This window comes from Petromyzon marinus, chromosome 42 (assembly GCF_048934315.1).
Source record: "Petromyzon marinus isolate PM22_M1 ecotype Great Lakes invasive population chromosome 42, UKy_Petmar_22M1.pri1.0, whole genome shotgun sequence".
Lineage (NCBI taxonomy): Eukaryota > Metazoa > Chordata > Hyperoartia > Petromyzontiformes > Petromyzontidae > Petromyzon > Petromyzon marinus.
Genome location: NC_133708.1, coordinates 12,785,025 through 12,798,028, shown reverse-complemented (window position 1 = coordinate 12,798,028; position 13,004 = coordinate 12,785,025). Strand labels below are relative to the sequence as shown.

The following is a 13,004-nucleotide window of genomic DNA, read 5'->3' as shown; positions in this document are numbered from 1 at the left end:
TTAGCCACCCGGCGCTCCGCTCGTTGTTGTGAGCGTCGCTCCTCCACCCTCCGTTGTTGTTGGAGGCCGACTGCCTCCAACTGTCCAGTAGCGTCCTTCACGAGCCTCCTCCGCAGAGGCCGATCTTGACACCGCTGGTACCAGTCATCGGCAAGTCCAGTCAGCTCCACGTCCTCCTGTACCACATCACTCCATCTCTTTTCTAGCCCGTACTGTGCCCGTTTAGCCCCCTCGATCCGGCCGAACAAAAGCTGTTTAGGCACGCGGTGGCTGGGCATGCGGGCTACATGACCCAGCCAACGCAGCCTTGCCTGCCGGAAGAGCTCACCGATGGGACCTTGTCCAGATCTTTCAAGGATTTGTGAGCTCCTCACACAATCCAACCTGGTTAAACCCAGGATGGATCGTAGGCAGGCTAGCCTAAATGTTTCTAACCGGCGAAGATGCTCCATTAGGGGGTCCACGTTTCGCAAGCGTAGAGAAGGGAGGAAATTACCGTGGCCGAGAAGACTTGAAGCTTAGTGCAGAGCGGCAGACCAGGTAGCTTCCATACAGCGTTACGCAACCAATGAAAATATATTTCTGCTCGACTGATTCGGAGTGAGACCTCTGCTGTTAAACTGGAGCCGGTCATAAGCACACTGCTCAGGTATGGGAAACTCTCCAATATCTCCACAACTGCCCCATCACCAATTGGGAGTTGTGGGGGTGGAGTGTCCGATGGTACAAAATACCCAGGCAGGTGCTTAGTTTTGGTGGGGCTGATGGTAAGGCCCCACCTCTTAGTGGCATGCTCCAGTCTCAGCAGCAGCGTCTCCAACTCCTCCTCTGAATGAGCATCTATTGCCAAATCATCGGCATACATAACGTGGTTGAGCAATAGCGAGCCATCTCTTGACTGCACCTGGGCATCGATCAGCCTCCCATTATATCTGTACCAAATGGAAATTCCCCCGGTACAGCTATTGAAGGCTTCACGAACTACGTGGTCAAAATAGATGTTAAATAATGTGGGAGCCAGAGGACATCCCTGTCGCACCGCAAGGTGAACAGGGAATGGCTCTGACTCCCGGCCACGTAGTTTTACCCAGGCCCGCTCACCATCATGAAGGTCCTTAATGATCATGAGCAGAGGGTCAGGGACTCCGAAAGCATGAAGAAAAACCCAGAGCCTAGGCCTACTGATGGTATCATAGGCCTTGACCAGGTCAATAAAGCAGAGATGTAGGTTTTGTTGGAATTCCCTACACCTCTGCTGTAGCAGACGGACAGAAAATATGGCATCTGTGCAGGACCGCCCTTTCCTGAAACCGCATTGGGGCTCCGCAAGCCTCTCCTCAGCGTGCCTAGCAAGGCGATGTTGAATAATCCTTGCCATGACCTTTCCCGGCACACACATAGGAATACACAAACATGCATGCAATACGCACTTACCAGGGACACATGCACACATTCATATGAGTAAAAAAAAAAACAAAGATCCCCCGAATCACCTCAACAGACTGTCAGAGCAAGTGCTGTTCGCGAGTAGCACCTATGAAGGCCGGAACGGCACACGAGGGGGTGGGTGGCCAGCACAACGCCCGGCTGCCTTTGTTTCCCTAGTGGTGATGTATAAAAGTCTGTTAAGGCTCTACGGGGGATCTCTGTGCTGGAGAGCAGATTTGCATAACACCGGGTATAAGTTTTGGGGTGCGTCTTACTTTCCGGGAACGTCTATACAATATAATGCGTAGATGACAGTATCTATTATAAAAGCCCGCCGTTCTGTTTGTCCGTCAACGAAATTATAAGAGCCTTTCAGAAGGCCTGAATGAAAACGTTATAGAAAAAAGTGGACCCCCACCCCCAAACGTGGGGATAAAAATTTAATCCAAAACTTGTTGAAAAAATAATTTCACCCAACAAAAAATAAATATATTCCATAGGCACATCTGCCTACACACCCTACATTCAATAGTCAGTAGTATCTGCACACATTGGGGGGGGAGGGGGGGGAAGAGGAGGTCATCGGTGGGGGCGAAGGGCAAAGCGCAAAGTGCCGAGAAGCCCTCTGCAGGAGTCAGAATAAGGTCGGCGAAATTCTATTAATATACGATACTGTTTTGTAACTTTCCGTCTTCGACTTCGGCACATAAACTCAACAAGGCGAGACAGCCGTTGCATAACGTTCGCAAACGAATTCCTACACATCTGCAGGGAACAGCTTCGCAGGCTCAGGTTTTCTTTGCACCGCGCAGCACCGGGACAGAGATGGGATTGCAAAGTGTCCCCGCGGCCGTGGGTTGTCGCGGATGCGGCGAAGGCGTTTGCGAGCCCTTCGGAGCTCATCCGCCGGGCCCGTTTGCTTTTGCGCGGCCTTAAATCGGGATTAAAATCGCGGGGCGCCTCTCTGCGGCCAAAAAAAACACTCGGCCAGATTCCCACCAACAGTGGTGAAATTAAAAGGGGACTTTTTTTGCTTTTTGTAAAAGGGGCTCCTCTTGCGGTGCCGCCCCCAGGCAGCCGATTGGTGGTGCCGTGATCCTGGGTTCTGCCACGCGTACGGTTAAGTCCGGCCCTTCTCAAGGGGCGGTAACTTGATGGTTTCAGCATACGCGGAGTTTGACTTCTATATTTGGGGATGGGGGGGTTCGCTTTGTTCGTTACATTATGAATCGCAGGTGCATATAATTAACTACTGAAAATAAATTAAAGGTATTCACTTTGGGGGGGGGGGTGCATTGCCCCCTCGTGCCCCCCCGGAAACTCCGCCCATGGGTTTCAGGCCAGTTACCTTTGACTGCACATAAAACAAACTAAAAAATTATCGCCAATTTTCAGGACAAATTTGCGTATATCTTTAGCCTCATCAACTGAGCCTCATCAACTGAAAAAACCTATTCAATGATTGACATCAGGCAAACTAGTCTTTTTTATTATTATAGAATATTAAATTGTGCCACTGAGTTTTGGGTGAGGGACCTATTTGAAGTGTTTTTAGAATTAGTTCTATGATGCCATCTTCCGGGGGCCATTCCAGATACATTGTAATGTTACACTGCTTTTTATCCCAATGGAAACTTATTTTCCTTATGACATTACATCAACGGCACATTGGAACAATAAATAATACTTACAACAATTGTCAGCCCTTTGTTCATCCACTGCTGGATGATGGCCTCCCCATTCTCTGTCGGTCATGGGGGATTTTTTTTACTTCGCCATGCAGATCAGTTGATAAAGCTAAAGGAGGGGGGCCCTTAGCCGGTTCAGATATCACTCACCACTGATGTTGGTTATTAATTCACGGTGGCGAGATGTTAACTACCTAGCCTGGTATACATGAGTGCGTGGGTTCGATCCCCGACCCTGATGCCTGCTGTACGTTTGAAGTTTGCGCGTCTCTCTCTCTGCGGTCGCGTGGATTTTTCTCCAGCTCCTCCGGTTTTTCCATTTCACATTTAGAAAAATGCGTTGAGTATTTGGCTGCGATAAATGTCCACACGATAAGCCACTTCATTGAGCTATCATTTGTGGCCAGATCGCTTCTGAACAAGAGCTCTATAGTACAGTGGGCCTTTTCCGGAAAAATACAAATAGTTTACAGGTTACAATCCAACTCAGATCACAGGGTTCAAAATCCAGCGTATGAACCACTGCGTCATTTCTTCTCCTACCCTTTTGAGTTCCCAATTATTGCAATTGATTCTCACAGCTGCAAAGTCTTTGAGAATGGAATGATTATCATCATCATTGGTCAATCCACTGCTGCATGAAGGCAACAAAAAGCAGCCGCGCCACAACGTCCCCCAATCCTAATTTTCAACAATTCACCGAATTCATCGCTGCGTCTCTTTTGGTAGACGACGTCCCGTCAGATGTGTTTTTATCCCTTCATAATTTGCTCTTTCATCTGCCATCGCCCATTCTAGCCATGACCGCGTCCTGCCCAAGCACCACTATCCTTTCTAGGCAGTGTGAATCTTGTCAATTATTAACTACATCACTCGTGGCTTGTATTTCAATGGGAACAAACACATATTTTCGGAAGAGCATAAAAGGCGATCGGTTGCGAGTCACGCCTCAGCGCTGCTGTTTTGTGGTTCCGTGTGGTGCTAAATTTTGTTTTTGTTTTTCAGAAACAGCCGTGGGCGCGCGAGAGAGAGAGAGCGAGAGAGAAGTGTGTGCGTGCGCATATTTCGATTCATCTTCACGTTGTGTTCCTATTAATTTACTTTACTACGTGCGTGTGCCGTGGCTTCTACCACTGCGCAAGACAAAGAGAAAACTCGTACTCACTCACACCAGCCCGTTCTTTCCCGGCCGCGATTCTAACGCGAGCCAAGCGCGCGTTCACACGTTTCCCCATCCATTACGGGCGCTTTACAACACAACAAAAAATCAGGGCACCCTGAGAAATGTGTTCGTCATCTCTCCGTGGCCTCCGCTGGGGCTGAGTGCTGTTTGAAAGCAGCTATTGTGTGTGTGGTCACGTCGAGGAGAAGGCGCATTGTGAACACGGTGACCCGGGTCCACTTTACCGGCGGTGGTTAACAGCAGTGGTGGCGAGAGCTATCCGAACCTTGCCTGGGACTTCCCTACAGTGCCACAAAGGCTCTGTGTAAACGTCAGCGCTGGTCATACAGAAGGTGGCCGAGTGTGCTACTGGCAACACCACCCCAACATGGGCTTTTCCCTTAACCAACCTGCCCTGGTGAGCGTGGTGAAGTTTGGTTGAATCAGAATATTTATTTATACTGGAAGAATCCAATGGGCTATAAAGTTATTTTTCAGACGTCCAGTCGGGGCGGGTGAGAACGTGAGAACTAACTCCACGATCAACACAGAGCGCAGGGCCCCCCTCATCCAGCAGTGGACTGATAATGAAATGCAGTTTATTAGTATTTAATTATGGCCAGCCACCTTTGTATCCCCCAGTCATGCGGTAATGTATTGCCTTCAAATCCTGACACTCTGACCAGGCATTTGAACGCGTGACTTGAGATGAGCTCTCGATCGCTCGAACGGTAGGACCACCAAGAATAAACACACCCCATTCTGTGGTGTGAATATTGGAGCGAGTGTTGTTAGTGAGCACATATTAAGGTCAGAATGGCTTAAAAATTAATGGCCCTAATAGGTGTTGGTTTTGCCAGAATCAAATATGCCCAGTTGCCAATGCCTCCCCAGTGCTAATGTTTGCACTGAAAAAGCAAGCGTGCATTTTTTTTCAGGCCAGTTCCAGACAGCAGGATTCGAATCTAGGGAGGATTTGAATTAAGACAGCGGAGATTGTAGTGCAGTGCAGCAATAATAGGACCAAAGTAAAGACGACATTTTTTAAAATAGTTTTTTTTACACAGTCCATCCACTGCACAGCCTTCAGAGAGCTCCTAATTTTGGCAGCCATCGATGCCACACAAGCAAATTCTGGACCGGTCGTCACATCCAGCGTCTCATCGGCAGAGAGAGAATTGCTTCGACTGCCGCTGGTGAACTCCCATGTGCTGAAGGCAAGGGCCCTCTCTTTAAGATGGTGGTTCCTAGCTCACCGAAGATGTTGAAATACATCACTCAAAATAATCACGAGCGTCACTCTGCAGAATGTAAAAACATCACTTCAACTTGTGATGCGCCACAGGGTATTCACATGCTCTTGTAGGGAGAGCAAATGAATCGGAGAAGCGAGGAATCACAGACGAGCAGAGAAACGGGTAGCCACGCGGTGAGCCGATGCCAAATTACCACCCCCCCAAGCTCTGTTGTCCTCTATATATTAAAATGTTATTAGGCAATCAACGAGTGTTTACGTGCGGAATAAAACCGGAGCGTCCCTGGAGAAAACGCCACGCGTGCGACGTGGAAACGCTCGATCCCACACAGACGGAGCGCAGGTGGGGGGGGGGGGGGGGCACGTTTGTTGCCGTGCCGCCTTCTCCTGGCATAGCTGGGGGGGGGGGGGGGGTAACGGCCTCCACCTCGACGCACAATGGGGAGGTAGCTGCAAACCCTCGCCGCCCCGCGCATCGCCGGAATGGAGGCAGCGGCCGCCCCGGTGTGTGGCTACCGTTGCGTTGGCAGCTGCCTCATTGGCGTGTTTTTGTTGCTGCGAGTACCCCGAGGGGCACGCACCGATCCCTGTCAGCCACCGTTCAAAGGCGTGCCAGAGATACATATATATATAAAAAAAAATAATACAACACGGTTAATGAAGCTCACCTTGTCGCCCTTTTGTCCCGGTTGGCCTTTGAATCCCTACAAGAAAGAAAGAAAAAAAGAGAGAGAGAAATAACCGACGCGCTAATTGTAAATACTGCGGCGCGAAGATAGTGATTCAATATGCGCAATGCATGCTTGGGCCGTCCGCAATCACTCCGTACCGAGCAGCGTTATTGTTGTGCGCGATGCAATGCTTGCGTGCGTGCGGCTGTCAGGTGCATTACGCCTCCTTCCTGGCCGCCTAATTAAGCTAACAAGTTGTATTAGTGTGGCCCGCATTCCCATTATAACTTCAAAACCGTAAGGGCCACAAACCCCCATTACGCCATGCAAATTTTGTTCGAAATTACGTTGGCCCGCTTCGCGCCAGTTTCTTTGAAAATGTTGCCCTGCGGATGAATTCAATGCGGGCAATGGAATGACCCCGACGCGGGGGGTCAGCGTTGCGGTCAGAAATGAGCCGAGTGAAGCCTGAAAAAAAAATAATACGCTGCCCCTGGTATTGTCCTGATGTTCAATGTTGAAGCGAGAGTCCCACGCCGTGAGACCCCCGTCCCCATCCCCCCTGCCCCCCCATCCCCCCGGCCCCCCCCATCCCCCCTCCCTCCCCCATCCCCCCTCCCCCCCCATCCCCCCTCCCCCCCATCCCCCTGCCCCCCCATCCCCCCTGCCCCCTCCATCCCCCCTCCCCCCATCCCCCCGGCCCCCCCCATCCCCCCTCCCCCCCATCCCCCCTCCCCCCCATCCCCCCTGCTCCCCCATCCCCCCTGCTCCCCCATCACCCCTGACCCCCCCATCCCCCCTGCCCCCTCATCCCCCTGCCCCCTCATCCCCCTGCCCCCCCATCCCCCTCCCCCCCCATCCCCCTCCCCCCCCATCCCCCCTGCCCCCCCCATCCCCCCTGCCCCCCCATCCCCCTCCCCCCCCATCCCCCTCCCCCCCCATCCCCCCTGCCCCCCCCATCCCCCCTGACCCCCCCATCCCCCCCATCCCCCTGCCCCCCCATCCTCCCTGCCCCCCCATCAACTCCCCCAATAAGAATGCACAAAACCTGATTATATGCGAGGTGGCCAGGTGGCTGATTAAACCGGGCTCTCAAGCAGAACGTATTTGACTGCGGCAACAAAAATCATATTAAATTGGGTTTGTCAATTAATTCGGCTTGTAACAAGCCAAAGGCGCCCCCCCCCTCCTCCCCACCGCCGCCGCCGCCGCGGTGTTAACGAACTGGGCTCGCGCGCACTCCACAGAGGTCGCCGGTTCGAAACGACGGTGCCAGCCTATGAAGTCTCCCCCGCACCACCCCCGCTGCCACCCCAGCCAACCCCTCAGTCGCCGTGCAAAAATTGGCGTGCGCCCCACAGCTGGGTCGCCCACGCACCGCCACAGGTCGGTGGGGTGAGCGCGGTGGGGTGAGCGCGGTGGGGTGAGCGCGGTGGGGTGAGCGCGGTCGGGTGAGCGCGGTGGGGTGAGCGCGGTGGGGTGAGCGCGGTCGGGTGAGCGCGGTGGGGTGAGCGCGGTGGGGTGAGCGTGGTGGGGTGAGCACGGTGGGGTGAGCGTGGTGGGGTAAGGGCGGGGGACTCGCCACCACGTCGCGGTGTGGAAGAGTCGGGGGAAATATCCTAGAGCAGGGGGGGCTCTCTTGTCCACTTTTGACAGCCAAAAAGGGAGGCAGCACGCACACACGCACGCACACACACACGTACGCACACACACGCACACACACACGTACGCACACACACACGTACGCACACACACACGCACACACACACGTACGCACACACACGCACACACACACGTACGCACACACACACGCGCAACACGCACGCACACACGCGCACGAGTGGAGATGGAGTGATGAAATCGGCGGGCGTGCAAGGGAAACGGCGCATCGTCGCTCTGCAAAGTCCGTGAGCGATGGCGACGTTTTGGGCAGGCGTTTCATCCAGAAGCGGAGAGATCGTGGCGGACGACGATGAAGACGATGGGTCTTGATAAAGGCTCGCCGTGACTCACCGATTCTCCTGGATCTCCTTTTTCGCCATCATCACCCTAACGCGTGCGCGCAGCACGAATCGCACGCACGGCAAACAGAAGCAAACGACACGCGGCCGAGGGTGAGCCGCCACAAAGAGCCATCGGCGACGGATCACGAATAACATCGAGAGGCGGGCGGGCGGTGGGGGGGGGGACAAAAAGCGTCGTCGTAGATAACGACAGAAAGAAAAAACTCACAAGCCACGATACTGCGTCACGTGGACAGCGGCAAACGGGCAGGATTAACAAATACTCAATCACGCTGCCCGAGAAAAACAGTGGTGGGAATGTTGCCGGAACGCCGTGTATTGGGTTAGGAGTGAACATTTGAACCCTGCGACTGCATTCTGGAAGGAAGCAAGGATTCAACTTTTTTTTTCCACACACATTCACTTTTTCTGATCCTCCTCCCGAACTTTCCGCTAACTTAGTAAGGCTTCCGTACGCGTGCGTGAACTCTCCTGTGCTCTGAATGAACTGCACTGGCCACGGCTCTGTATCAGCCAGGCAAAAGAAGACCCAGACATTGGTTTCATCACGACACAGTATGTATTTAAAGCATACTCAATATCTACTTCTTCTTTTGTTCATTATTAAAAGGCCATAACAAAGGAATCACCTCTAAAACATGGATTTTCTCCAGCTATGCCCTATAAAACAACACTATTTTGGGGCTAACTAGACCCTTAGTATTAAAAGAAAATCGCCTCACTCTACGCTTGGCACATTCGCAATTCCCACGTGACTTCATCACATTCCCACCCCCCCAAAAGTAAAAAATATACACAATTGCCTTAACATGCGAAATCCCAATTATCTTCCTATTATCCGCTGTTATCCATGATTTTACCAACAATGGACAACGAAGCTGCTTCCAAATACTTGCAATGTTTTGGCGGATAAGAAGAGTCGCAGAGCAAATTCATCATATGGGTCTCCGTGTGAGTCTTTGGGTTTCTGTGTGAGCCTAAGGGTCTCCGTGTGAGACTATGGGTCTCTGAGTCTGTGGTTATCTGTATGAGCCTGTGGTTCTCTGTGTGAGTCTATGGGTTTCTGTGTGAGCCTAAGGGTCTCCGTGTGAGACTATGGGTCTCCGAGTCGGTGTTACTCTGTGTGAGTCTTTGGGTCTTTATGCGAGTCTGTGGGCCTCTGTGCGAGTCTATGGAGGGAGTGAATTGCAGCAGCGACAGAGAAGCGACGTTCCCCTCGTCCGGCTCGAGAGATGACGGCGCTTGACGAGGCTGAGGAGGAGGCCAATTGAGGCAGAGTTTATAAGCAATGTGGCAACTTCCCTCCTGCCAACTCGGGGCATGCATTTGGACTCGTGTTTTGTTGGAGCTTGCTTTAACTAAACGAACTCAGCAGTGGCACGTCCTCAGGTGACGAGTTCTCTTTTGACGCACAAACCCAAGCGTCCCAGCCCCTGCATGCAGCGAGAGCTCATCGACCAAACAAGCACAGGAACAGATGTAAGCCTGGCGATGTTATTATTGTCATATCAAGGTTGGCTCACCTTATCGCCTTTGAATCCCTCCGGTCCCTTGTCTCCCTTTTCTCCCTAAAGTTGACGACACGTGATCGTCCAGGTATAGAAAAGGCACAGAGTTAGCGACGCATGCCGAGACAAGAGCCCCTTGATGATCTTCAACAAGGTGCTCGACTCACAAACAGAAAACTAATAATCTAGATTTGAAGTTTTCGCGACTGCAGGGATCGATACTGTTTGGTTCTTTCGGTAAAGTCACGTAGGTAGAAAATAAAATAAATTAAATCACGACGTTTCGATTGCAACACAAGCAATCTCCTACCATGGAGGTTATAACCTCTTACCACGGCAACTCTCTCTCTCACTTCAGCAAAACTATTTCTTGCTGTGGTTTTCCCACCTGATGATAATTGCTTGTGTTGCAATCGAAACGTCGTGATTTAATTTATTTTATCCTTACGTGACTTTACCGAAAGAACCAAAGAGTATAGAAAAAGAACACTTATAGCTCTGGTCGAGCAGCTATATACAGTATGTGGGACCTTTTTTGCCAGCATCCAAAATGATGAAAAATAAGAATTGTTTTTTTTTGTTTACCCTTTCTGAGCTATTAGTGTTCTAGATATTTGGATTGTCTTCTTGCTGTTCGCCTTTTGGCGTTCTCTGGTCAAACACTGGCGAGACACCGCCATGAACAAGGTTGTCGTTGGTGTAGGCCAATCAGTTTCATACACAATGAAAATATTATCAGAGCATGTTTTTTACATGTTTTGCCACAAGTACGTGTGGTTAATGCAGACTTGGTGCTTGAACATCTTAACACCTCCTGTTTAATTGCCAGAAAGGGTATAAAGCATATTATTCTCATTTCAAACAATCAGAAGGAAACAGATTCAAATCACGGCCAGTGGTCTATGAGCTCAGGCCAGATGTATCACTTGTCGGTAACAGCCCTAGCGGTTCTAGTATCTTCAAAGTGTCCAACAACAGTGAATCGTGTGATCACCATTTGAAACGAGTGACTTTTCAAATAAATTCCTGTTGTTAGTCACATAAAACAAATCGGTACGGCTAATATTTTACCACCTCAGGCGGTACCGATTTCTGCTGTGGCCCACGGGTTGCAGGTTTCATTCAGTGCCGCACCACAAATCACATTTTGCAAATGTCATTTGTAACTTTGATTCCTACACCGCGTATCGATGGTTCAATTTGAATGTGCAAATGTATCAAGGGACTACCATGTGTTGTCCTGGTGTGGTCAGGGACTGTTGTTGTTGTTGTGTCCAAGCTTGCATTTAGTGTTGGAAAATCGGCAGGAATTTATGCACTCGTGCAATTTTTACTTTATACTTTATTTATTGCAGTTATTTATTTTTACTGACTTGCTTACCTTGAGTCAACTTTGCACTCCTATTGTTTCTTTTGTATTGTTTGTTGGTGTGACCTCTCTGGCCCCGCCGCCCGACTGGTCATCTGTGAAAAAGAGCTTGGAAGCGCGTCGGATTTCCTCCAGGATAAATAAAGATTTCTATTCCGATTCTGAAACTCACCCGCTCGCCCTTCTCTCCTCTCATCCCTGTTGGCCCAAAAGCCACATCACCTGGCTCCCCCTGGCAAAAGACAAAACAAATAGACAGACAGACACCCACGCACACGTATACATACCAGAATCAGAAATGTATTTCCTGAGTAAAGCCCAAATAATCTCTTTTTTCATGGAACGATTCGGCTGGCAGAGAACATCAAAGCATTCCACAATTACAGATTTAGAAAAAAAACTGACGCAATAATAGCAATTGTGTTGAAATGTTACATCATTCACACTTAAAACCGTTCGTGACTTTAATAACAGAGTCGGTTTAAATGAAGACAGATGGCAGAATTGGAGATGCCAAGAGACAAAACTTAGGTGGTTACCAACACTTTGGGGGGCTGCTACATTCATTGCCTTTTATCCAAATTGTGTGCGAAATCTGGGAACTGTTAATAGGTAATCAGACGCACCTCGCATATATTTTAGGATCGTTCAACGGTAACAACAAGTGAAACAAATCGCACACTTGGGGTTGCTCTGACAGGACCCAGTGGTGGCCACACTCATCACTCGTTACAGAGGTTCGCGGTTCTAAACCGGCGGGCCTCCCCAGTTAATACTGCGCAGTGTAATAACGATGCATGCGCCATCCTCTTTCCAGCAGACGTCAAAGATGATTCCCTGACGTCATTCAAAATGAGCAGGCCATCGTGTGCCCGGCGTCACGGTGGGAAGTTGCCAATTTTAGCAAATTTCCTAAAATTCATAAAATGACCCGCTAATTACTCAAATGTGGGATTACGCATAGGAGTCATGGCCCCCCATACTTTGAAACTACTGCAGACCGTGTCTGTGAAATATGAGCGCCGTCGCAATAGCCTGGGGCTATAAGAATGGCATGCATACCAATTGTTTTAAATTACTAATTATATCACTGTGTATGCAGGCACGGATACATATATTCCAACACCGTGCGTAGCCAACCCTGCTAATTGGAAGTATGTATGTTTAACTTTTTTCGCACCGTATGTCACCAATTGCGCTAATCAGAGGTGGGGAGGCGCGGGGGAAACAAAACAAACTAAAGACAAAGAAGCGTTGTAAAGAAAGTCGATTTCAATTTAAACTCCTTGCATACGATTCCTTCTGTATGAAATAAAACACACACACACGAGCCCTTACCTTGTCTCCCTTAGGTCCAATCGTTCCAGGTACAGACTGAAAGAAAACAAAACAGGATTCCCAGATTCACCTTCAAAAACTCAAAGCCACCGCGCTCAAGGCACGCGCTGATGCGATGTTGTCTTCGTGTCAATTGTTCCGAGCCGTTAAAAATAGGCCCGGCTGGCACGCCGTGGCAAGGCAGTGACAACGTAAGACTTTGGTTAAACAAAAGTGGACAAGGACATTACCGCAATAGTACGGAATCAAACGGACGAGCTCTCGCCTTAGATTAGCCAAGCTCCGGTCGAAATGCATTTAAAGGTGTGGATATAAAAAGGAAGGAAAATAAAAAAAATAAAAAGTTATTTGTCACGGTTGGGGCAGGTTAGCGAGACAGGCATTGAAATGACACCAGGAGATTGAAGCCAGGAGTTGCGCGGCTGTAAGGGGAGGGCCTTGAATGTTGTCTCAGCCGTGCGTTAATTCAGGGGGAAGCCACACAGCTGTGTGGTTCAGATACCGTAAGAGAGGTTCTTGAACGACACTCAAATTTAGAACAAGTGCTGAGTGCCCAAAAGC

General features: G+C 50.1%; 1 protein-coding gene across 2 annotated transcripts in view; it reads right to left on the bottom strand.

The window, feature by feature from the left end:
- Positions 1 to 13,004, bottom strand: part of LOC142930618 (uncharacterized) — a 71,410-nt gene that overhangs the window by 47,180 nt on the left and 11,226 nt on the right. For both annotated transcript variants that reach the window (XM_076073540.1, XM_076073541.1), the window contains 5 exons: positions 12,444 to 12,479; positions 11,278 to 11,337; positions 9,752 to 9,796; positions 8,218 to 8,253; positions 6,202 to 6,237 (listed from right to left, as the gene is read on the bottom strand). In XM_076073540.1, the coding sequence (XP_075929655.1) occupies positions 6,202 to 6,237; positions 8,218 to 8,253; positions 9,752 to 9,796; positions 11,278 to 11,337; positions 12,444 to 12,479 (213 nt within the window). The remainder of the gene's footprint in view (positions 1 to 6,201; positions 6,238 to 8,217; positions 8,254 to 9,751; positions 9,797 to 11,277; positions 11,338 to 12,443; positions 12,480 to 13,004) is intronic.